At 33.5% G+C, this 25,216-nt stretch overlaps 4 protein-coding genes across 4 annotated transcripts; all 4 read right to left on the reverse strand.

Moving 5' to 3' along the window:
* Positions 1-40: 40 nt before the first annotated feature.
* Positions 41-5,476, reverse strand: LOC145586814 (ferric reduction oxidase 2-like). The gene is made up of 7 exons (XM_081643747.1): positions 5,142-5,476; positions 4,874-4,979; positions 3,359-3,553; positions 2,924-3,158; positions 1,426-1,994; positions 613-1,319; positions 41-480 (listed from the first exon to the last, which is right to left on the reverse strand). Exons 1-7 carry the CDS (start codon positions 5,362-5,364, stop codon positions 341-343), a joined length of 2,175 nt encoding a protein of 724 aa, XP_081499873.1. The 5' UTR covers positions 5,365-5,476; the 3' UTR covers positions 41-340.
* A 3,951-nt stretch (positions 5,477-9,427) lies between these two features.
* On the reverse strand, positions 9,428-10,825 carry LOC145584468 (putative receptor-like protein kinase At5g24010). The gene has a single exon (XM_081641306.1). It carries the CDS (start codon positions 10,823-10,825, stop codon positions 9,428-9,430), a length of 1,398 nt encoding a protein of 465 aa, XP_081497432.1.
* Positions 10,826-12,100: 1,275 nt separating this feature from the next.
* On the reverse strand, positions 12,101-15,461 carry LOC145584470 (uncharacterized). The gene is made up of 11 exons (XM_081641307.1): positions 15,226-15,461; positions 14,882-14,990; positions 14,704-14,795; positions 14,478-14,596; positions 14,258-14,373; positions 14,044-14,174; positions 13,827-13,913; positions 12,670-12,730; positions 12,532-12,572; positions 12,327-12,447; positions 12,101-12,160 (listed from the first exon to the last, which is right to left on the reverse strand). The coding sequence occupies exons 1-11, from the start codon at positions 15,459-15,461 to the stop codon at positions 12,101-12,103; spliced, it is 1,173 nt and encodes a 390-aa protein (XP_081497433.1).
* Positions 15,462-18,549: 3,088 nt separating this feature from the next.
* On the reverse strand, positions 18,550-22,732 carry LOC145584471 (uncharacterized). Its single transcript, XM_081641308.1, has 3 exons — positions 21,926-22,732; positions 19,140-19,685; positions 18,550-18,657 (listed from the first exon to the last, which is right to left on the reverse strand). Exons 1-3 carry the CDS (start codon positions 22,730-22,732, stop codon positions 18,550-18,552), a joined length of 1,461 nt encoding a protein of 486 aa, XP_081497434.1.
* Between the last annotated feature and the right edge of the window lie 2,484 nt (positions 22,733-25,216).

The following is a 25,216-nucleotide window of genomic DNA, read 5'->3' on the forward strand; positions in this document are numbered from 1 at the left end:
GTCGATGCGTTGTCATAAGTGCTGATAGAAAAAGCTAGAATGACAGGCGAAAGACAAATGTAACTTTGTTTACATTAACTATGTTGAGAAGGTTGTAATCACACGCTCAAATGGTGGAAGTTTACATTATTCCTCCATTTATATTTGTACAGGAGTAGAACAATCTGTATATATGGTATTGATTCAGAAACTACATATCAGAGGTAGAAACTGTAATGGAACTGCAGATTCTTCTAGCTTCAAAGTTAAATATGTTGCGCATCACACTTATCACACCAGAAATAAATCAGACTCAAAAAAGTTGTTGCTCTTCAGTTGCAGCCGAGTTGAGGTTGGCAACTCACCAACTAAAACTGATTGATTCAAAATGCAGATTGTCCACCAAACCAGATCCACATATGGCTGCAACTTCGTGTCTCAGTCCTGCAGGACCGCTAGCAAGTACTCCAACGCTCGAGTCCTTACAATCGAACAGCAATCCTGCACAAAAACAAAGGGTCAGATTTTGGCTTTGTTCTTTACACCAAACTAACAAGTTTAACGTTTTTTTTCAGATAAAAGTTAGCATTACAGTGTATAGGAGAAATATAATATGAAGGTGATTTAGCTTACTCTTGAGATCAGGCCTTTCACCAAAGTGAATTTCTGTGGACTCAAGGATAGATTGATGAGGAAGGCTCTCAAGCTCTCTGTCAGCGTTATAGAACCGTGATTCTGGTGTTGCCTGCGGTGTTATACCTTCCATGTTTGTGATTTGCTTGGCTTCCATGGCGTTTCTTTTCTTGTTCCACAGGAATGCACCACTGGCTGCCACAACCATACACCCACAGAGTATCAATGTAGTAAAGATCGTTCTTGCAGCCGAAGGGAAGATGTCATTTGTGTTATGATCAATAGGGTAGATGTAGTATTGTGTAAGTATCCCCATGAAGATAAGGAATCCAAGGAATGATGACGCGATTATAGCACCAAGCCAAAGCCAACCATTCTTGCCTAAGTTAGGGGTGATGGGTGAATCGGATGCATTTGGCTTGAACCAAATGGCTTGCGGTTGCTTTAGGTAATCTTCGCTTTGTACTTTCTCTCTTGTTACATAGGCCTTGATTTGTAGGTCTATACTTGAAAGATCTGAGGTGGTGCCAGAGAGCGGGAGGAGGAGATTCAACATCGAAAGACCCGAGGATTTCTTGAATGAGGAAACAAGAAGGATTTTTGGGGTTTGGCATTTCATTGTGGTGCTTATAAAGAGAAGTTCCTGAATAATGGAGATGAATGGCGTTATCCCACTGCCTCCACTCACCAACACAAGTGTATCGTGCCTGTAACCACATTAAACAAATAATTAATCGACATAATGAATCAAATAAACTTTTAATTGTTACTGAACTGAAATTATTTTTACAGGTTAAATTGATTCTTACTAACTTTAGAAAATGGTTAGAGGCAGGTCCATAAGGTCCTTCAACTGAGACTTGAAGACGATCAATGGAAGAAGAAGAAACAATGTCGTAAAGCTTCCTAGACCATTTCCCTTCAACCTTGATTACAACACTAATCTTGTCTTGCTCCAAGTTACTACTAGAACTAACAGTAAAAGGGTGCCATTGGAGCTTGGAAATGCTTGGTACATTGACAAACATTATGCTAGTAGGATTGTAACTCAAACTCATGCTTTTGGCGAAGTTGAGCTCAAGGGCTTCACAGGACAAGACACGAGCGGAGAGCAATCGCACACGTTGGCTCGATTGGAGGTACCGCAAGTAACGATCAATCATGAAGAGGTAGAAGCCAGGAAGCATGTAGTAAGCATAGCCGATGCCTACATGAAAGAAGAAGAATACGACGAAAAGGATGTAGAGGTAGTGAGCGTAGAAGAAGACTTCAAAGAACTTCCTTCGGATTCGAGGGTATGTTGCTGCCCATAAGATTAGTCCAAAGAACAAGGATAGTTCTCCTGCTACATTAGATACATCTGTTTTACTCCACTTCAAAGCCTGCATAGTTTTAACATTGATATTTTAGTTCATAAAATGAGTTTGCAATAAGTTTTGATGTCCAAAACCAAAGGTATAGCAACTAGCAACTATTTTGTAACGAGGGAAACAAATTCATATCATCAAAACAAAACTAAATAAATTCGATCATCAAGGTAACGTACTTAGATTATGTCAAATTTTCTTTCCCTTGGATTTGGGATTTACAAAAATACCTCGATAAAGTGTACCACAATTACATTAGTCGGAGTCTAATCAATAAAATTAAGTTCGTTTATCATCATAACTCGCTAGATTTAAAACTCTCTCAGTAACTTTATCCTAACCTTTTAATTTTTTAAGAAAATTTCCAAAAAGATTATCAAGGGCAAAAAGGGAAGAGAAAAACTAAACTCTCACTAATGTGAATGTACGAACGCCGGCCCATGTGGTAATAGGAAAAACGGACCACTTAAAAATTTACATGTAGAAGAAAAAAGGGGTCCACAATGGCACTTCCAATAGTCCAAGAAAAGGGGATGTTATCGTTAAAAGCCCACCACTATTTTTGGGCTAAATCTGCAATTACATCAGTTGTGCTTCATCTCCACTGAGTTTATGTTGTTGGATTCTTGCCTATGATTGTGATTCAAACACGATTCTTAATTCTTATCATCTACTGTTTTTCAGTCTTATGTTCTTCACTTCCTAAATTCTTTGTATCCAAATTCACCATTACCATACACGTCCCACGATTTTTAGGTCCTACCATTTTAATATGCTAGTGTTTGATTTGTACTTCCTACAGGGTACATGCACGATCAATTGATAAATGATAATGGTCTTGTTTGACAGTTGATTTTAACTTGTCGACTTAACTTGGCTTGTTTGATTTAGTTAATATTGGACCCGTATCATCATAGGAGTAGAATGGATAGCGTAAAATTTACCTCAGAGATTTCTCCTGCAACGGCCCAAAGAGGGATATAGCCTAGGCCGTGAGCAGTGAAGAGTGCCATAGTTAGATGGCCAAGCCAAATGTGATATTTAATGCTTCCTTCCGAGGTTAATCCAAACAAGGGCAATATAGACGATCCTCGAGTCACTGGGTAGAACAACAATGATAAGCATATGTTACCTGTTAGCCCTAGCCTAAACACCGTTGCTTCCCACTTGTACAAATATCTGCAAAGCACGTCCATTAATTAAATTTTGATTGTATAATGAGCGTTACATTAGTCATATTAACAAAATTATACTAAGTATCAGTCAAAGTAATCATGTTAATTTTGAAAACTGTCATCCACAAAATCTTGTTTTTGGTTTTAAAAAAGCCGAATGTAAAGGTAAAAATGTGCATGAATCTCATGAGAAAAGTAAGTTACCTTTGGCTTCCCTTGACTTGGATTTTAGAATAACCAACATGCAAGTACACAGTCAAGGACCAAACGAGAAAGGCGATGAACATCAGTAGAAATGACAGTTCTACCCCTGAGACTATCCCTAACGGTCCTCTTACAAGCACTGGCCTTCTCCACGTTGCTAACCATCTTGTAATACCACTACTTTTCCCGTCTTTCCTGTTAACACTCAATTAACATTTTAAACTTTCATTAATTAAGAATTCTTCTTACGTTACTAAGGTCCAAAATTTTAGAGAAGTAAATCAAGAGGAATTTAAGTACATAAAGCTATACCCGTCATTTTCTCTCATATTGTTATTTTAGATTCTTGTAAATATGAATATTCAAAATGGGATGTTAAATGTCACAACTTATATTACAAGATCCTTGAGTGACACTCATTTATTAGTATCACGTAAGATTTAACTTATCAGTATTATTATACTATCAAATTAAAATTTTTCCCAAAACAATGAGAATAATGGTGATAGATATATAATTATACTAGAGTATATATACAACAATGAGTATACAAATGGTAAAGGGAATGAATAAAGTGAAGAACAAGTTTGATGATTTTGAGAATAACAAAATCAAATTTAAAAATTGTAAGAATTACTTCACTCATCATGTCATTATACATAAAATTAAACAACATACATTCAGTATTTACCCTCCAAATACTTATTTACTAAGTTTCCAAGGGAAAATTAATCTTTTAATAAAATCCAAATCAGGATATACTCTTAAAAATCTCTCATATATGGTAAATAATCTTTGATTTCATTCCTAATAATGATCAGGCCTTTTTTATTCGTATCATTTTTATCACCCACCGCATCATTGACCATGTAAAATTGTGACAAATTTTTTTTTTTTTTTTTGGTTACAACTTATGACATTTACCATTTTTGTAATTATATGGTTAAATTTTTTAGAAAAAATAAATAGTTCGTCTCCTAAATAAAAATCATCTTTTAATGAAAAATCTTACATTAATGTTTTCGTTAAACAATTTCTTCAAAAATTGAATTTGTTACATAATTTTACATTTTAAACTTAATTTATATGCAAATTTGACTAAAAAAAACATTCATTCGGAGCTTTCATGTCAAAGCCAAGTACTCGTAATTTTTCACTTTTATGTTACTAAATAATTAAGTAGAAACTCCCTTTCAAAAAAAAAATAAAAAAAAAATAATAAATAATATAAGTTGAATCTATCTATTATATACGAGTAATTATCATAAGTGAATGAGTTAGTAATGAGCGATATTCTTTAGTAATTAGATAGTTCTGCCTAGTCACTTAAAAAAATTAGACGATGATTTTCAAAAATGTAATTTTCAATTATTTTTTTGTGGTAATAAAAGAGAATCATCTCTGATTATGTGATAGAGTAAAAGAGAGTGAGATCGAGTAGCATATCTCTTGAGATTTTTCTCAACTATATGTTTTTTTTTTTTTTTTTAAAGAAAAATAGCAAAAAGAACCAACCTTGTCACTACTTGATAATCAAAATATTTCTTTCCCAAATGATGGTACACGGATCCTAAAACCGCAATGAAGAGGACAGGAAATACGAAAATCAACAACGATGTACCTGCAAAATTATTACCACCCTCATTATCATCAAAACTTTATGTTATCTTTACATGCATATATGCATGCATTCAAATTTAATTAATTAATGTAGCATAATCAAGTAACATATATATAAAACCGATACACTAAAAAAAGAAACGGAGGGAGTAAGTAAATATACCTTGAGTACCAAAATAAGTCGAGGTTAAGGTTGTGGACATTTTAGTCCTCCAATTGTTTCTGTATAGATTAGTAGGCATAACAATCCATATCACAAAATAACCCAACATTACCACCGTTAATACAACCATTATCACTTTTCTAATTTCCTTCACTTCTCCTTCACCTCCATTATTATTATTATTATTGGTTGATGATTTTCTCTCAACTCTTACGTCCGCCATTTTTAATTTCTCTCTCTACACTCTTTTTCTCTCTCTAAGATTTTGATTTTGTTGTGTTTCTAAAATGTAGGATTTTAGATCCATTTATATAGGGAGAAAATAAGAGCGAAAAGGGTTTTTTTTTTTTTATTTATTTATTTTTATTTTTTTTAATGAAACTAAATATTACAAGTAGTTTTTTTAGTCCAAGTAGTATTTTAATTTTATTTTTATTTTGGTGGATGTATATTGCTATGTTAAGGGGCATGGTTCACGTACCAAAAACATTCCCTAATATGTAAGCGATATAGATTACGTGATAGAATTAAGAGGTAATTAATTAAATAATTGATTATATAGTTTTGACATTTTTTAAGTCAAATTTTGTACACTTTCACTGTAACTAGCTAGATTTTGTTTGATTAGCTCATCTAAAAAGAAATTAAAATATAATTGTGCTTCTTTCTATTTGATTACCTCATTTGTATTCGAATTCATCACCCTATTAGCTTAACTATAGCTCATAATCCAAAAGGCAAGTTTCATGCGGCCATTTTTTGGGTGTGTGAATGATCAAATTATCTACTGCCTAGTGTCTCTATAATTTTGCACTAGTTTGTGTTTAATCTAACTGTTTTGAATTCGATTTTTCGAGGGGTTATATTATACTCCGTAATTTACTTTTAATCACTTCGTATTATGGAGTAAATTACAAGAAACGTATTTTTGTGACTAATTTTTTTTTTATTGCAACTATTAGTTTTTAATTTTAAAAATCTACTCTTTACAATCAAATTCAGATTATTACACTTTTTCATGAAAAAATACGAGTTATATGACTTATATCAATGATAAAATTACGTGTTGCTTGGTGTTATCAAATATTGTATTTCATATTTATGGTTGTATTATCTTCTCATATACTCAAAATATCCTTTGAGATTTCATTAAATATGCAATTTATTGCTATGAATTAATACAATTTTAGAGTCTTATGTGTAACGACACTAAAAATGAGTTAGTTGTAACTTAGCAACGTAAGAAACACAGAGCTGTCAATTTCTTTGGTTGTCTAAAGTCGAAAATCAGGAGAAGCTGAGCAGTGTCCACTCAGTTCAGAATACACTTGTTTTTTTCTAATTTTTTTTTATTTTTTTTATTTTTTTATTTTATTATTATTATTCTTATTTTTTTTAAAGTAGTGTACACTTGTTCATAGTTGTCTCCCTCCGCCCCTTTTTGACCTGTGGTTTGCATAAGAAGAACTTGTTTACTTTATTAAGTTTTGATTGTATGAATTGACGTGAAAAAATAATTATGAGGTCGAAATTACAGTATTACGTAAGTTAAATGTGAGAGCAAAGACTGTTTATAATATGTAACAAACTCAAAAGATGTGAAGGGAGTAACAAGCAAATTTCAATTTTGTTATAATAAGAAGCAATTTTGAAAATTAGGATATCCATTAGATATGATTGACTTTTTAAAGAAGGGGATATTCATACTCACTAAATTTGGCTAATGATTCGTAAAGTGGGGCAAAAAGAATTATGTTTGACGTTTAGCAAATTTTAAATTAATCAATTTTATTTTATGTTGGTGAAATTAGTGGCTCTAATTTTATTTGATTGTTATATTATTGAATTCGCGTGTGTGCTCGTGTCGGTTTCGTCTTTATGCGTGGTGGACCATATTAGGATGTGTGTCTTCTTGTGCCATTTCTTGTTACAATAAACACAGATATGAGATATCCTCTTCTTGTACTCCGTATTTTAATTTCTCAAGTTCTCGATTTTAATACAAAATATTTTGCCATATTTTTTATACATGTATTGCTTGGGGTGAGAATCGAGCCTCTCTCACAGAAATAAAAGGAGAGTCTCTAATTAATTAGGCTAACTTTGATTCTCGTACTCCCTTCGTTTCTTATTTGTTGCAATAAAGGAGAGTTGCACACTTCTCAAGTCAAAAATTTTAAGGATTTGTAAGTACTTTTTAATTGCATGTGATTATCCTTAAAATTTGTCTTGATACATATACTTCATAAGACGGAGTATTAATCTTAACACAGCACTACGAAAGCTTTCAAACTAGATGCCCCTAAATTATTTGTGAACAAATGAACATCAGCTAATAATCCTTCCAAAGCCTAAAATCCGGGTCAGTAACTCAGGATGAATGTTTAAACGAAAGGCAATATAACAAATTTAAGAAACATTTGGTTATTTCCCATGACAAACAAATCTAAGTACCTCTCTTATCCTTACATATAGGCATGTAGTCATATACGGAATATTTAATATGTAGTACATAGTATTAAAAGTTCCTCTCGGGAGGAGGGTCTTGAAGCGTTCCTTTTTCCTTTAGCTTACACGAGACATGCAATACGAAAGTTTTGCTTTGGGGCCATCGGGTTTAATAAATGAACATTATTGTTCTGAGTAATATTTTCAGTTTCTTATTTTATATTTGCTTGCCAGACCATTTTTCAGGAGAGGGAATTATTGAAAATAAAAAAAATTACGTCATGATCAGATTGGTAAGGCCTGTAAGCTGTAACTCGTGCAGTCATGCCTCACCGCAGGAGTGATGTCTTGTGTAGTTGTGTTCGTAAAATAGTAAGACAACCAGACAGGCACCGCCAAGGCGCCAATGCTTTATATGGTAATACCATCCATTGTTATAATTTTGATAGTAGAATTGTGCATTTTGCAGCAAAAACTATCAAGAATTGAAGACTATCCCAGCCTTGTTAAAATATTATTACTATTCCTGTTATTTGATCAAACTTGCAACAGTGATAGCCCCCTTTTCAAACTCCTGCAATAGAGTAAAAGCTCAAGACCAACTTGTAATCGAATGATGACAGTTTCTGTTTCTTCATGATTCGCTAGTTATTGTATGAGATCAACTCACAAAAAAGTTGCTTTTGTGAAAGAAGCGCAGTTCACAGCAACAAGTTTACTTAACTAGGTTTTATCATAGCTACAGATTGCTGAATCCGCCCATAACAAACTATCTCATACAAGACATGGATCATTCCTGGATGTCCAATACAAGAAGTGATTTAAATGACCAATGCACAAATATTGTTCCTTTCATTATGGCACCAGGCGAGCCAGTAGCCAGTGTGTATGTGGCTATGCTTTGAACAAGGATGAGACGGTATTGGGCTGAAAGCTTCCACACCTTGAATTAAACTGCTTTGCTCACCAATAGCTTTTCCTAGTTCTTTTGAAATAACACAACTACATAAACTACCTCATACTTGAAATTCCAATTGTTATCAGAAAACCAAAACTGGTGCTTGCAGAATCATAGCAATACCCAACTGTAGTAAAGGATGCTCAAATTTACTCCCAGCTTTATTCAGTACTCCAGCAGATGTTCACAAACCATTAGGAGATTATTTTAAAAGTATGCTTGACTTAATGACCTTAAATCTCCATGTGACAATCTACAGATGATCACCATATTACAGGATGAAGACTTTAAATTACAGAACAGTAATCTCTAGAAGAAAAGTAATTCTCTCTTTCCAGCTTCTAGGGATGATACACTCGTACTCATTTTCCATCGACTTAATAAAGATTGAGGAAATGAATAAGAATGAGATGATAGTTAGGAATTGCCTGGGTGCATATTGCATAATATTAAAACAATGAGAACCAAAATAATCACAGCTTTTAAACCAGAAAACTAGAAAAGTTATCAAAAGTATATCCATTACAGTTGGTTTTCATTCATATGCCTTCACCAATAACCATATATTACACTCAAAAAAACAAGATAAATAATCTCAGAAAAAAAGAAAAGTTTGTTAACATATTATATGAATTATCAACAAAAATAAATACGGAGTAGCTATGATCGGAAGTTCTAAGTTCTTCACAAATACAATTTACTTACATAACTGAAAGAGAATCAGTCCAAGCATCCGAGTCCTTTCACATCTAGCAGCGCCTCAATCAAAGTGTTCTGAGGTCCAATACTCGACCTTTTAACAAGACCAGGACTTGCTAAGTTACAAATGTAGCAACATATATGGATACATTCACCTCCAAAAAGACTCCCATTCGCAAAATTATAGATAGGTAGACTTCAAACTGACTTCAGAAACATCCACAGGCAATGGAGACCATGCCACAGAATCACGCACAGCCATTAATCTTTTACGCAAGACCACAGATGCAGCAACCAACAACCCTACTGCAGCTACAAGAAGCACCAGAAAACTACTATTTCCTCCCCTACATCTCATGATTGAATTCGCAGATACCATTCCATCAAGGCTATGTAGTGAGTTGCTCATTTTGAAGACTTCTATTCCATTCAGTAATGCATCAACCCCTGAAGGTGAGCTCCAATTTGAATGCCCAATACTAACAGAAACAACCCCGTTTTCTCCATTGACAACGAAATCAGCATAGTAAGGAGAAGCCAAACTATTTGTAATCGTCGTTAGATCCAAGTTTTCGATAGCCAAATCCCCATTAACATACACATTGAAATACAATGATCCAAGCACAGGACTAGCAATGTCACAAAAATGAGTCCTCACAAGATACTTGTACCCATCAACAATTGGAAAACCCCATGTCAAATACTCCTTAGCAACACCAGGATTCGAAGCACTAATCGCCCTCGCGCTGTTATACACATTATCAGGGGCAACCTCGCGGCTCGCTCCTCCCAATTGATACTTAATTCTACCACCAAAATGAACCTCTTTAGACCCATGGTCTGATTCTAAGAACCCATCATCAGTAACCCATGTTCTCCACAAAGAATCATTAAAAGGGGTCACTTTAGCACCTCCAACATTAACCCTAAACATAGTTTCAAACGCATTTCTGGAAATTCCATCAATTTTAACCACCCCATTAGAATCCACAAATTGAGCAATGTCCGATATCAAATCTTTTGGCGCAGAAATAACTTCAATTGCATTGACAAAACCAAATTTGGATTTCTTCAAAGGTTTGAACAAAATTTCTAGGTTATCACTATTAACCCACAAAATATACTCCCTAATTTCAAGTGATTTCATGGTCAACCCACTAAATTCATTCAATAACAAATACCCATCAGCTAAAACATGAAATTGAGCATCAGAAAGATCGAATTTCGATGAATCAAAGCGGTGAAAATGAAGACGTACCAAATGGGCACCTTTCTCTTTGATCTGAAACGCATATTTTGAGGGTTTTCTGAAGATTCTGACCGAGTTGTAAAGAGGCGAGACATGGTCTAACTCAGTGAGTGGGATCGTCCGAGATGCAGAGAGTCGAACCGAGTGAGGAAGTGACGAATCGTCGCCGGAAAACTTGCGATTGTCGGAGTCGGTGGTTAAAGGGGCGTCGGAGCCGGCGTTGATTAGGTAATGGTCGGTTGGAGTGAAAGAAGAGGAAGCTTCGAAGAAGAGCTGAAGAAGAAGGAGAAGGAGGAGAGAGAAAATGGGAAATTTAGGGAGATTCGCCATTGCAGAGAGACAAGAAACAGAGACAAGAAGTGTCAGAGGAAAGAGGGAGAATTATTGTGAAGGAAATGAAGAACAGAGCTCAGAAAAACACGGATTTAATTAAAGATTAATAAACTTTTTGGTTTATACGCGTTGAACATTCTGACAGCTATTTTTGGGTGTGCCCTTGAGTGGGCTGGGTGGTAGCCTGGTAGGTGAACATATCCGTATCCGGATACCGGGGATTATTAAGGGCGTAAAACCGTAAATCAGGTGAGACATGATAGGTTCAACACAACATGACTCGATGTAATTACTTTCTAGTTCGTAATTTAAATTAGATTTGAAAACTTAAGCACCACATGGTGTAATAACATATGGGCATGATCCACAAGCCACCAAGCATTATGGGCAATGGGGCGTAGGCATGGTTGTAGGGTACCTATCCATGGTTATAGGCTCATAGCATATACGGAGTACAAACACATAACATGGCATGCACTTAATGTTACATGCATAAACTAACACTTTTCAACTCTAGCCAATGGCGAAAGTATAAACCAATGTTAAAGCTTTCAAAACCCTATCTTCAAGACTTCAATAATCAATTGTTATCCTTGTAATGACAATGAGCATCACCCGAGGTCAATCACATCTAATTTCGGAGAGAATGAGTACGTTGTCACAATCAATTCCAGATATAGTGAGTGCATTCATTAGATTTCCATGGTATGACTTAGTCGTTTAAGCAACTTCAAATTCAAATAAGGTACATGAGAAATTATTTGACATTTTAAGGCAATCAAACGAAGTAATGCAAGAGTCCAATTCTTTAATTAGCTCATGAGTGATAGCTAAGCACTTGAGCAAACAAAGATATCTAGTACAATAGGGTATCAGTCCAACTTGATCAGAAACAAAAAATGGTAAAAGAAAGAATTCAATTACTGCAACTAAGCTATTTGATTAGAGTAATGAGCAATAAGCCCTATGTACACCTTTTCTCCCGGATGCAACAATTGATACATTATATAGCTTTACAAATACACTACTTGAAATTCTTTGAATTTCAGCCACCTGTAATTTACTAATTTATGTCACAATGCAGTGTGGGTGCCAAATTAGCAAATTTGAATGAACTAATACCAAGCTGTGACTCTGAGCCTTCAGTTTACTTCTGGTCAATTTCTCCAAGCGCGAGTTTTACTAGGGCATCACCTCTCTTTGCTTGATAAAGTTGCTGATACAATCATCTCAAATCAAATCTTTACTAGCTAGAGTAGAGTCGCCGGAATGTTATTTGTACCAGCCAACTAGGAGCCACCATAACAAGAAACAAAATCCGCAAGCAATAGCCTGTGGAGAAGGACATGTCATGTTAATGCACAAATATCTATCATATATCAGTGGCCAAAAATGCATAACTTTGTTGCAATGACCCCCTAAAGTAGTACGAGTAGTCGAGTAGTATATACAAATTTTCACAAATTTAGAGAGGTTATAGAGGAGCTAGTAGCCTCACCTGGATAGAGAGAAGAACAATGCAGAGTGATTGTTCAGACATTTTTCCAAAACGTCTCAAACAAAAGTTCACAAGTGTCCCGTTCTTAGTCCCAGTTAAAAGTCCTGTTTGAGGGTCAAATCTAGTGGGATCCAAGATATTGTCAGATGAGGTAGAAAAGACTATGTATGAACTAGGGGTTGAGAAATTAGATCAAAACAATTACCTTGGAAGACGATGTCGAGGACAAGGAATAATTCCAGCAATCTGGTAACAAGTAAGTCAAAAGAAACATAATAAGCAATGCTCAAGGGCAGATTGCCAGATTATGAGGGGAATTGAAAAGAGGAGAAGCAAAACTAACCTGGGGAATTGACAGGATAAAATTGATGACTTGAGGGGCAAAGAAAATCAATAGTGTTTCACTGCAAAATCCGCAGAGAATCAGACTATTACTCTTTCCAAACAAGAGTATGCAAACTGAGTCTTCCAGCTCTTGAAATAATGCATGAATTACTTTGAAAATGTATGGTGATATATAATGGTAAACCATCTGACAATGACTTCGTAGCATACATTTAATTTGATCTTTCCACAATTTCACATATATCAAACAGGTAGTAAACTCCATTTAGAGTCGGATCTAAGTTCAAAGTAACGGAGTCAATTGACTCCACTTGTTTTTAATCAAAAATTATTTTGAAAAATATTTATAAAATGAAAAAATAATTATTTATCAAGTGTTGAATTATTTAATATAAGAATAATAATATGCAAATTTTAAATAATGTATCAATACACGTTATTATATGAAATAACTATGTGTAATATAATATTTACGTAGCTACATATAATTGGTTATTTTATAAATAATTTCAAGTAATTTGTTTATATATAAATAATTTTAATATTATTTATTTTAATTAATTTATTTTAATTTTAACAATAGTATTGATTTATTACACAAGTTTAAATTCAGTATATATATTATATAAATATATTAAAGTTACCTTATTAATCATATGAACATTAAAAAAACATATATATACACTTAAATAATGGTTTACAAAATAAAATTATAATCATAATTAATTTGATTTATATTTGTTTTTGTAAGTCATTAAAAAAATGTATTTAAATATTTTTTAATGATTTATATCTATGTAACATATTTATCAATATCAATAAATTTATTTTATTTGATTAAAAGTTTATTTTAATATTTTGAACCCACCTATTAAATATGCTAGATTTGTCACTGACTCCATTATACATGGTCAATTAAACAAAATGAAGACAGCTTGCTAGGCAATTACACATTAGTAATTGCTCTCATCATATATAGATATGTTTCTAGAAGTATGCATCTTATACATAGATACATGCCTGTCGAAACTTGAAAGCAATTTCTCGGGTGTTTAATTAGTCCTAGTGAAGGTTTCAACTAAAAAGTAGATGTTACCAAATAAAACAAAACAAATGAGACGGCGTAGTTTCAATAACAAAAGACATATGTTTCACCTGTAGTGACCCAAAATGCCAGCAACAGCCATTGTCATTCCAGCAAAGTATGTATACGTATCCCCAACAAAGACTGCAGACGGATACCTGAACACAGCGTCAAAGAAGGATTTCAAACAAAGTAACATAAAAGATACCTCAAGTACATGATACCAGCTGTTCAAAAAAAAAAAAAAAAAGAGTACATGATACCAGTGACATAATTATACAAAATTACCAGTTATAAGAAAGTAAAGCCAAAGATGTAGCAAACAAAGGTTGAATAAGATGAATAGAGAATAGATGAGCCTGCTGATACTCAGAATTGCCCATGGATGCACCAATCCGCAAAATATTATGTATCAGAATCTGTTAAGCACTTGATTGATCAGCCTGTATAAAATTAAAATTACAATAATGTTTGTAGCAAATTCAAAAGTTGATAGGCGTACCGCGGATGCAATGACTACTGTCTGGCCAACTTCAAGACCATTTATACCGGCATGAATATTAATAGAATTAGTGCAAAACACTGCCAGAAGGCACATATACAGTTTATACATCCATCCTGCATACATATAGAAGGGACGCGATGCCAAATTAGAAGATGTCACAAGCCACAACAAGTAGAAATAATTGCTTAACATTCTATCCAACTGCAGAAGGTTTTACCTAGATCCAATGACTCGAACCCAAGATGTGGAATGAGAGGCTTTGGGATTACCATGGTTGTATGACCTGTATAAGCCATCAACAGAGGAAGAGCTGCAACTAAAGGCAAGACCAGTTTCCTGTATGCACAAAAACTTTGAATACGTACGAGTAAATGATAATTTTATCATGAAACAAACGATTGTAGCTAGGAAGTTTAATTTCTGTAAACAAGAATGATACTTACATTCTCCATGGCATGTTAAGAACGTCGTCAACAAATCCAAGCAATATCATGAAACATATTGATGTCAAAGCTGAATTATACTGAGCTAGCCACTACAAAAATTATTAATTCTTCATTAGTACGATACATTATAAAGTCCGTCTCTAAAATAAAAGAGAGAGATGTTTCAAAAACTTACAGTGGAATCGGCAATGAAGTTTAAAGGTTGAAACAAAATTGCCACGCCCAAAAACACAATCACCACGGCCAAAAACACTATCCCAACAACTATACCCAAGGATTCAGGGCTGCAAATCAATACAAACACGTGATTACATAAATGGAAAAAGAAAATTGCAATTAAAACTTAAAAAACGGTTTTACAGGACAAGATGACAACAATTAATTTACATGAGACTTTCAAAACAAACAGATTAGAAATCAAAGTGTAACACTTATACGGAATTTTTTTAAAAAAAAAAAAGGAACACGTGATAAATCAAATCATGCATGAATAAAAAAGGAAGGAGAGAAAAGACTTACACTTTAATGTTTCCTTGGGGAGAGCCAGCCTTATTAAGATCAAATCCAAACAAACCGCGACGAACCATGTAGCGAGAAGCGACAGGAATCATTTTCAAGGTTATAAGAAAACCGACGAAACTAAAAGCGCCATTCATGAGTATGGATCGCTTCGATTCGCCGTTGTCTATCCTCAAGAGAAGGTAAATATATGGGAGCAAAAACAGTCCAGAGACACCCACGATTTTGAATTTCATAATTAAACTTTAATTTGAAATATTCAATTTTTTTTTCTTTTGTGACAGATTCGAGATTATGGTTTCAGAGAAATAAATTGTGTTATGGGATAGTCTTCAGAAAAAAAAAAAAACAAAAGTTGTGTTATGGGATATATTGATTTATAAAGGGAGTAGGATTTACTTACTATACATATACTTTCCTAATTAGAATAAAAGTATATACACGTATATAAAAACAAATCTTACGTTCTTTTTTTTTTTTAAAAAAAAAAAAAAAAAAAAAAAAAAACGGAGAGAGAGATAGATTTTCCTTAATTAACTACTGTACTAATCCTATTCATAAAAAAAAAACAAATTAACCACTTTAGTGACTTTACTAAGCTACTGACTCTACGGACAACAACACAATTAAAATACGGAAAAATATGAGTAAACTTTTTTAGATGACTTTGTATACACAATTACAAATCTTTGAATTAATCTATTCAAAAAATAAAATCTACATAGAATGTATAAACATGCTTATAAACTATTCAACTATTCTATTCTTTTCCACTCCTAAGTCCTAAAAGAATGCCAATGTTTCTTACTCGAATTTCTTATACCAGTATACTACCTTAGACCCTTGGTACATCGATCTGCTTTCTAATGTCAAGAAAATGTTTACACATACAATAATCACTTGACGACTTCACTATGTAGGTACCCTTCTGTATTGCTCGTTGTTGTTGCGTGCCATCTTACTATAACGCTTGCTGTAGACGTTAGGACCATCAGGAGTTGTCGCCAACAAGAAAACGAAGCAGCAAACAATTACCATGCTGCACCAAGGCCACACCCTTTGACACCAAGATGGCTCTGCCTCTTCTTCATCAGGCTCAAACAACTCCTCGAACACCTCGTCCTCTTCCTCCTCCTCCTCATCCTCTTGTTGCTGCTGATCGAGTGCAACATACTCGAAATCAGACAGCGAGAGCTCAGGCGTCTCTGGTGTCTCTGGCGCTGGCTCCTCGACCTCGGACACTTCTCCACTAGAGGAAGATGGAACCTGGAATTTTTTTTGATAATTTAGACAAATTTTATAGGTCTTCTATGTGATGACAACAATAAAACAGAGCAAGCAAATCAAAGAATCGAATTAGAATAAGATCACCTACAACAAATCTTGTAATATCATCACAAAACATGAATGACTCGTTATAAAAAATAATAACCAAAATATCATCACAAAATTCCAGTAAAATCCCGTTAATAATCACAAAGATTTACTGCGCGTAAAAAACAGAGCAATCAAGAATTTTAAAAATTCCAACCAGAAAAATGACAAAAAGTAATGAATCAATTCATAAAGAGAATATACCTCGAGAACTTTAGCAATAGGATCGAAAGTAGGAACTAGTTCTTCTTTGTAAAAAACGCAGGATTTCTCATGCTCGTCGAGGTTTACAGCAGAAGTTGAAGGTCTTATGGCGACTGTGCAATTCGTTGTCGTTTCCAGACTCACATTCGAAGTACTTTCTTGGGAGTCATCAACCGCAGTGAAAACCACTTCAACCGTACAATATAATCTCTCCAATGGCGGTGCTCTGATTTCTGCTTTTATGGACGCCGTCGCCATTGATGAGATAGGAATGAAGGTCAGTGTGACTGAGATGGTTGAAGAAAGAAAGCGACGAGAGGCTTCAGAAATCAAGATTATAATCTATTTGCGACAGATTTAGGGTTTCCAGTAGGAAAAAACCGCCTAAATTAAGGCAAATTTGAAACAAAAAATTCTAAAATTGAAGGAAATTAAGTAATTCCAAGGTTCTATCTCCTTCCTCTTTCAAACTCTATATTCTCCGGTTTGTCTGAGCTTGAGTTGCAGAAAAATGGAGCTTTCAACAGCAAAACTCTAATTATTTTACTGTATTATTTTTTTAATAGTACGCCTTTTATTTTATACATACTTGTATGTACGGAACTTGTATTTACCCAAAACATACAATTACCATGTTACGATGTTACCAAGATTATGTTTAGTTCCAGAAATCTTCTATGACTAATAGTAAAGTAGAAACTGCTGACATCATTCCCATCCTAAATTACACACATGTCATGCTCTCATAAAAGCTCTCATAAATCCTTCCATCTATTATGCCTAAGAAATAGTACTCCTTATTAGATATTTACCAATCTCAAATTCAGGAATATTCCCATTTTCCCCAATTATTGAAACTCTTATTGCTTTTCTTCTTTCTCAATTGTGTTGTTTTGTCGCCTGTTTTATAATTTTTTATGCCTCCATCATTATTTCAATATTTAAATTTTCGCTTATTTTTTTAATGGGTGCAGTTATTATTGATTCTTTTATTTTATGATTTGATTAATATTCAATGTAATACAATTATTTTATTTTAATAAATTTGTAATTATTAATTAATTTGTATTTTTTTTTAAACCGTACATCGTACGGGAGCTAAACTAGTTTTTAATAAAAAAAAAAAACAACTGTGTTTAGTTCCTTTCTTTTATTCAAGTCTCCCACTTTGATTAGACACATACTCGTATTATATATGTTCCATATTATATTGTGCTTACCAAAATTATGTTAATGGATGATGATTTAGCATTTGGGTGGACTTGAAACAATTATCTAATGTTGTTTAATAAAGTTTTAATTTTAATTTATCCTAAGAAAGTTATGAGAGTAAATAGGATCAATGTCCACAACAACTGAACGTGTTTGGACTAATTATGGGTATAGAGAATCAACAAATCGTAATTTATAAAATATTTGATTAGAATGACAAATTTGCGTTGTTTTATTCATTTACAATTGTTATTATGCATACAATAATTTGCTTTGAAATAGAAGTTTATGAAGCTTGATATATATGGAAAACACCAATGTCATCAAAGATGAAAGTATACAAATTGATGACCCTATTTACAATGGTAAAAAGTTTTCTAATTATCCTACCTCTTATGATATAATATAAGAACAAAATTGCTTTGATTCGCCCAATGAGCACCCAAATGGGTTGAACTTGAATTGAAAGCAAGTAAACATGAGAAGAGAGATGATAATTGCTTTAAAAATATAGCAACCTTTATTAATTAGTTATTATTGTAATGGTTCAAGGAATTCCCCTTCTCTGCATTCTCCTACATCTATTACCACTGTACTTTTCTTGTCTGTATGCATCACCCTACAACAATCCCTTCTTGGACCCTGCCAAACACACCACCACAACAATCATATTAGGAAAAAAAAAATAGTGAAGCCTTAATTAAGGAGTAATTAAATCATTTTAGATGTGTTATTTTAAAATCCAAGTATGTCCATTTTAAGGGCTCTCAATAACTCCAATTACGAAGTACTTTTAATTTAATAAATAAAGTTCTAAATAGCTAAGGGTGTGTTTTATACTTTTATTTACCTGATTTTTTACTTATCTAAACTTCTCTTATCTTATCTAAAATTATTTGCACTTATCTTGGTAACCCTCCTAATTATTTCTTATCAAAGCCTATAATTACTTAATTTTTTTAAAATTTATCTTATGTGAACTAATTATTTAGAAATAAGTGAAAATAAGGTAAACAAAAGAGGATAAAACAATCCACAAGCGGATCCATATATATTACAGCCCTTTATATTCACAAATCATGACTAATTATATTTTGATTACAAAGATAAAAGTAGAAAATTACCTCATCCCATTTACGAGGGTGAGTAGGCTTCTTATACACTTCAACCTTGTGAAACTTGTCAGGGTTCTCAGCTTTCCACCAGCACCAAGGATGAGGCATTTGATATAGCTCATACTCACTCACTGTCACATTAATCTCTGCATTATTCGCGGCTTTAGAAAGATAATATATGAAAGGCTTCTCACAAGGGTGCTTGGTAAATGGTCTTGTGTTGAAGGCAAAACTCGCCGGCTCATCTCTATTGTACCAATTGAAAAATGTTCTAGACGGTCTTTGCATCTCTCGGGGTGTGATGGAACCACGAATTATCTGCACCGCGTACCCCCAGGAGACTGAGACGGTCCAGTTCCTGGTTGAGTCGTAGCAAATGGACTGTTGCATTAGTGACTCCGAGTCTACTTCTGCGGCTATCTTTAGACGTTGAAGCGCTTGGAGACGGGTCATGTATGGAAATATTGGATCAACTATTTCTAAGTGATGTAGTGTTACTAGTGGTGCTACTGGGTGCGCTGTTAGGATCCCAAATAGGTTGCCATGCACATCACACTGCCAAATAATTTAAAAGCTTTAGGTAAGATATTTGTACAAGTTTAATGGTTTATAAAAGATTAAGAGATATATGTGAACAAAACAAAACATGGAAGTGGAAGAAGTGTCGTTAGACAAGATAATTAAGGCACAAATGTACAATGTACTACTCCTAGTTGGATCCGTTGCTGTTCGTGGGCTATTGTTTAACTTGTACTGACTCCGTTCATTCATTCCAACCTAACATGTTACATGCATGTCTATTTTACTCGATCTCATCTCTAAATAATAGGTCACTTTCTAGATTGGTGAATCGGCTAGCAATTGTATGTGTTGTTCCTGGACAAATAGTTTATTCTTTTATTAAAGTTTTCATAGACAAACATTTTCCAACTTAAACATGTACTATAACAAAGGAATAAACATTATAAAAAAAAGTAAATTAATATAGCACTAGCTTCCACTGATAATGGAGTACTAAAACGTGGAGAATGGATGAATAAAGGAAGACTAATTTTTGTGTACTTTCTACCTCCCACTATTTGTGAGCCACAAAAGTTAATTTCAAGTCAACATATGTACAAAAAAAGGACTTAAGTCAATCATTGAATTCCCCTATCTCCACTTCTTTTGAATTTTACCCCATTAATCAAGGCATTGAAAACTACTAATTATTTGGGATTTAATTAGGTTGGTAAGTTGAACTTTCATATGTGTTACAATAATTAAGCCATATGTCAGGGATAAATTGTGGAAAGTAACACAAAAATTTGGAAGTTGGAATGAAAGTAAAAGGAGACTACGATTAAAATGTACCAAACTTTTGTTGGACAATTAACAGAAATTCACTTCAAATTGTGGGTCCTGAAAGACTATAAAAGAGTGATATCTTTGACTTAAGTTCTCTAATTCCATAGAAATCGCTTAAACTATTTTGGATCATTTGGAAATTGTATTTTGGATCATTTGGAAATTGTATTATAAGGTTAACTAGCTACCAAATCAATAAGTATGTACTGAAAGTTCAAAGGAGGATGCGATGTATCTTGTCATTACAATGGCTTGGATTCTAATATGGTGTTCTCGAATTTAATTATGACTAATAATAGTTATATAGTTATGGAGCATGATGCACATACACTGACACGGTACATGCATGTTATATTATAAAGATCACTCATGTTTGTATAGGTTCATTCGTTGTTGTTGTCATGTCTCATGTATGTTCCAATGTAGATGCAATATAATGTTTAAGGGTGTGTTAAGATTGTCGGAATCTATAAACTTCATTCTAATTGTATATATATACACACAAAGCATAAATTTGGCTAGTCCTAATTGGAACTTGTTTAAATTATATGAACTTCTAATACATACCCATATATGTACGAGAGATGTATGTGCATGTAAAGGTAGGTCGTGGTAAGATATCATATGCACATGTGATATGACATGTCGTTTATCACCAATGCCTAAGGTCACATTTTAGCATGTAAGACATGCACTTAATGGCAAGAACACTAGTAATCTGTATGTTGAAATCAAGGGTTTTATTTTTACAAAAACAAACAATTATTATTAACACATGTTAGTCACAACTCTTTAGTACACTCCTATGATTTCTGAAAAAACAATTTAATAGGAAAAGAGTTTGTTACACAACCAAAAAAAAAAAAAACTTGGTCTAAAACAAATAACAAAACAACTTATAAAGCGTTATGGTAGGTAGGACTCCAACTTTTTGACCAGAAGTTAGAAAAAAGAAATTAGTAGCAGTAATACTAATTACTAAAATGAAAATAACAAACATGTAAAGTTGTAGTAGTAAAACCCAACATACACTCAATATCACTTTTATCATCAAAGTACGATGGACATTAATTTACAGCTTTGCATATTCATTACTCGTAATTAAACCCCATTTTATAAATAAAATAAAATAAACTGACGAGCACTCACTTTTGTAACATATTGTTACCTTTAATTTTATCAAGCACCCATATTTCATTTAATCAACAATCAAGTGTTACCAAAAAACGTGAAACTCAGAAAATTATAACAGTTAGTAACAATTCCTAATTTGTTAGCTGGAAATTGCAAAAACAACGTGACCATTTGCAACTTCATTCATAATAATAAATAATACTTGTAAATTTAAATTTACATGCTTGATTAACTGTAAGTATCCTGATAAACATGTAATTTAACCTAGTAACGTGACAATGAAAGTATCAAAGTAGTTATATATGAAAACGAACCTGATGGAAACCGGGTTCTCTAGTGAGAGGAACACCGAGCTCGGCCAAACAAGCCTGAATCCGATCGTCCGAACCGTATAAACCCGTATATCTTTGGATACAACCATCTTGCATTTTTTCAATAGCCAATGCTAAAGGATAACTAATAGCAAACCCTCCACCTCCAAAAGCCATATCATACGCAAAATTAATATTTTGCAAATGTGTTTCCGAATTACTTCCAATATAGTACATCTTATTATGATCATACTTTCGTAGCACTCGAATTAAATTATCGGGAAAAAACACGGTGTCGTCGTCTCCCATGACGAACCACCGTACGTCGTCATTTAACCCCATCCGGACGATCTCGGATACGATCCGAGTCATCCGGATGGCGGACCGGGACCCACGTCGATACGAGTACCCGAACCTAGAAGTATCCTCGGATACTTTTAAGGTCGGGTACTCGTAAAGGTCCTCGGTCCGGGTTAAGTTAACCTTCCGGTCTAAAAACACAAAACCATGTGTGACATTAGGCCTCCACCATGACTTAATAAACTCCTTGCGTCGGCCCCACTTGTTAGCGGCAGCGCCAATGCCGAAAGCAACGTGGCGAAGCTCGGTGGGATCGGGGCTTGGCTCGGGGGCCGAGGCGAGGAGAGTGAGGTGAGTAGAGAGAGGAGGAGGAGGGGAGTAGAGAGATTTGAGAGAGAAAAAAGAGAGGGAAAGGTAAAGGGAAAGACCAAGGAGGAGAGAGAAAGCGAGTTTAGGAAGAGAGGGATTGAAGGAGGGATCAGAGGAGTGGTCTTTTAGGTGTAGTTTCATGGCTTTGTTTTTGTTGGGAGGAGAGAGAAAGTGAAAGAGGCAAAATAAGGGAAGTTTAAGGAAAGAAATGGTGGTGTTGTTTTTAAGAGAGAGAGAAAAGGCGCAGAAATCTAAGGAGAGATATGATTCAGGTGGAAGTGTTTTTGAGTTCTGGAATGTGTTTTGTAACAGAAATTTGGATTGGTCGTAGGTCGTACGATTATTCTCAAAACTCCAACAAATTTAATTTCACTCTAAAACAGGAAATTACGGAGTAATTAAAGGTTTAAAGAAGATATACATGGATTAATTTTTCTTCTTGGTGGAAAAAAATGAATTAATACTATTGATACTTAGGCCTTGTTCACTTCACCTTAAAAAAATAATACTCCCTCCGTCCCTAAATTACATTCCTCTTTGGAAATTTACACGGGAATTAAGGAGAGAAGAATAAGACAAATAACAATAATTAGATAATGCAATGGGAAGTACAAAGATAAAATAGTTACTACTCATGACAAGTCATCAATCCTTTGTAAAAAAAAAGGACCAATCACATGCTCCTAATTGAAATTTTTTAACCAATCATATTCATTGTAATTTGGCACAAGGATTATGAGTAAGATTAGGTAATGATGAGTGAGAAAGCATTAAATATATAACAAAAAAATAGAGTTGATTTACTAAAAAAAACTTACCAAAGATAGAAAGGTGGAATGTAATTTTGGAATACCAAAAATAGAAAGGAGGAATGTAATTTAGGGACGGAGGGAGTACTATTAAGTAAAAATAATTTCAGTTCAGTAAAAAAAATTTCAGCTCAGTAAAAATAAGTTCAGTTTTGTAAAATTAAGTTTTCTTAAAGAAGAATTATAATAGAAAATCAGTAAAAATAATTTCAGTTTAGTAAAATTAATTTAAGTTCAGTAAAAATAATTTAAGTTCAACAAATATAATTTTGTTTCAGTAAAAATAATTTCAGTTCAGCAAAAATAAGGTGAAGTAAATGGGGCCTTACTCGTAATATTTACTATAGTGCATTTGTACATTAGCATTAGATATATTCATTTCGAAAAGAACAAAAATCATCTATAAATTAGAAAACAAATGTACAAAGTAGAAGCATTAAAAGTCGTATTCTTATAATTTGTTATTTGTGAATTAAAGTGTACAAAATTAACCAACAAATTAAAGAATTTATATAAATAAATTATAAAGTGTTGCAAAGAAGTTCCAAGTTTAAAAGTTCTAACTACTTAATATTCATTATTAACATGAGAGCGAGGGATATATATAGCTTAAGGGTCTGTTCATATTTACTGAATTGAGTTGAACTGAACTGAACTGAACTGATTGGAACTGAACTGAACTGAACTGAACTGATTGGAACTGAACTGAACTGAACTGAACTGAATTGAGCTGAAATGAATATTTTATGTGAGAGAGAAATTAAGAGCTGAACTGAACTGAACTGAACTGAACTGATTGGAACTGAACTGAACTGATTGGAACTGAACTGAACTGAACTGAACTGAAATTAAGTAAATGTGAACAGGCCCTAAGAGGTTAAAACTTCAATTCCCTCCCGAATTCAGGTGATCCCAAAACATGCAATTCTCCTTATTTTGGATAAATTCGTTTAGTACTCCAATAGATCTTATAGTATGTGTTATAATCTTTAAATTGATTTCTCATATTGTTGTTGTTAATATCAATTTTACATAATAACTATGCTACAAGAATTACAATTTGAGCAAATGCCCAATACACCTCATCTATATCTATCTATCGATACTTAGTATTTAAAAACAAAAGCCACAAATTTTTCATATGATACATGTCATCACAAGTCACTATTCACTCATTACCCCCATATGACACATGTCACCCCTCTTAATCTTTCTGTTTAACTCTTTATACATTCTATAACTTGCAAATTCAAGTAAGAAAATAAAGTGTTTTATTTCCACTATAATTAATCAATTAATACACATCACATAAACATATGAATTATTAAAATAAAAAAAAATGTATTTTTAACTATAGACTTAAAATATAACTTAAATCAATATGTCATTTCATATCCCACGATCTTAATGCATATATACCTAACTAAATTCCTTTATCTTCTTCCACAATTCTACCCTCGCTTTTTTTTTTTTCTTTTTAAGTTTTAGCAATGAAACAATTCCTTCGTATTTTACATCAAAAGTTTCAACTATTGAAAAACATACCTACATATGAAATAACCAAGTAACAACCCGTGCATCAAATGGGCCAAAATGCTAGTTGAAGTTCAATTTAAGGAACCAAATGTAAGTAATGTAACATCTCGAGTCAAGATTCATGAGCAACAAGCAAGGGAGGAAGTAATTACTCCGTACAAAATACCAAAATTAATTAGGGAATAAATCATTTATGTTTTGTTTGAAGTTTTTTAACACACAAGCGTAATCCGCATTTATATTACTAATTGTAATTAATTAGCCTTTAATCAGCAAGGAG

This window comes from Chenopodium album, chromosome 16 (assembly GCF_948465745.1).
Source record: "Chenopodium album chromosome 16, dcCheAlbu1.1, whole genome shotgun sequence".
In the NCBI taxonomy this organism is placed as follows: Eukaryota; Viridiplantae; Streptophyta; class Magnoliopsida; order Caryophyllales; family Amaranthaceae; genus Chenopodium; species Chenopodium album.

Excerpts from the sequence above, each read along its gene's own strand:
- LOC145586814 (XM_081643747.1), bottom strand. The coding sequence starts at position 5,364 with ATGGCGGACGTAAGAGTTGAGAGAAAATCATCAACCAATAATAATAAT. Across the intron at positions 3,554-4,873 it reads GATTATCAAGTAGTGACAAG|GAAAGACGGGAAAAGTAGTG; the intron begins GTTGGTTCTTTT and ends GAGTGTTAACAG. Across the intron at positions 481-612 it reads TGAAAGGCCTGATCTCAAGA|GATTGCTGTTCGATTGTAAG; the intron begins GTAAGCTAAATC and ends GTTTTTGTGCAG.
- LOC145584468 (XM_081641306.1), bottom strand. The coding sequence starts at position 10,825 with ATGGCGAATCTCCCTAAATTTCCCATTTTCTCTCTCCTCCTTCTCCTT.
- LOC145584470 (XM_081641307.1), bottom strand. The coding sequence starts at position 15,461 with ATGAAATTCAAAATCGTGGGTGTCTCTGGACTGTTTTTGCTCCCATAT. Across the intron at positions 12,731-13,826 it reads GGCATTTTGGGTCACTACAG|TGAAACACTATTGATTTTCT; the intron begins GTGAAACATATG and ends CGGATTTTGCAG. Across the intron at positions 12,161-12,326 it reads TTGTTCTTCTCTCTATCCAG|GCTATTGCTTGCGGATTTTG; the intron begins GTGAGGCTACTA and ends CCTTCTCCACAG.
- LOC145584471 (XM_081641308.1), bottom strand. The coding sequence starts at position 22,732 with ATGAAACTACACCTAAAAGACCACTCCTCTGATCCCTCCTTCAATCCC. Across the intron at positions 19,686-21,925 it reads GAGAACCCGGTTTCCATCAG|TGTGATGTGCATGGCAACCT; the intron begins GTTCGTTTTCAT and ends ATTATTTGGCAG. Across the intron at positions 18,658-19,139 it reads ACCCTCGTAAATGGGATGAG|GGTCCAAGAAGGGATTGTTG; the intron begins GTAATTTTCTAC and ends TGTGTTTGGCAG.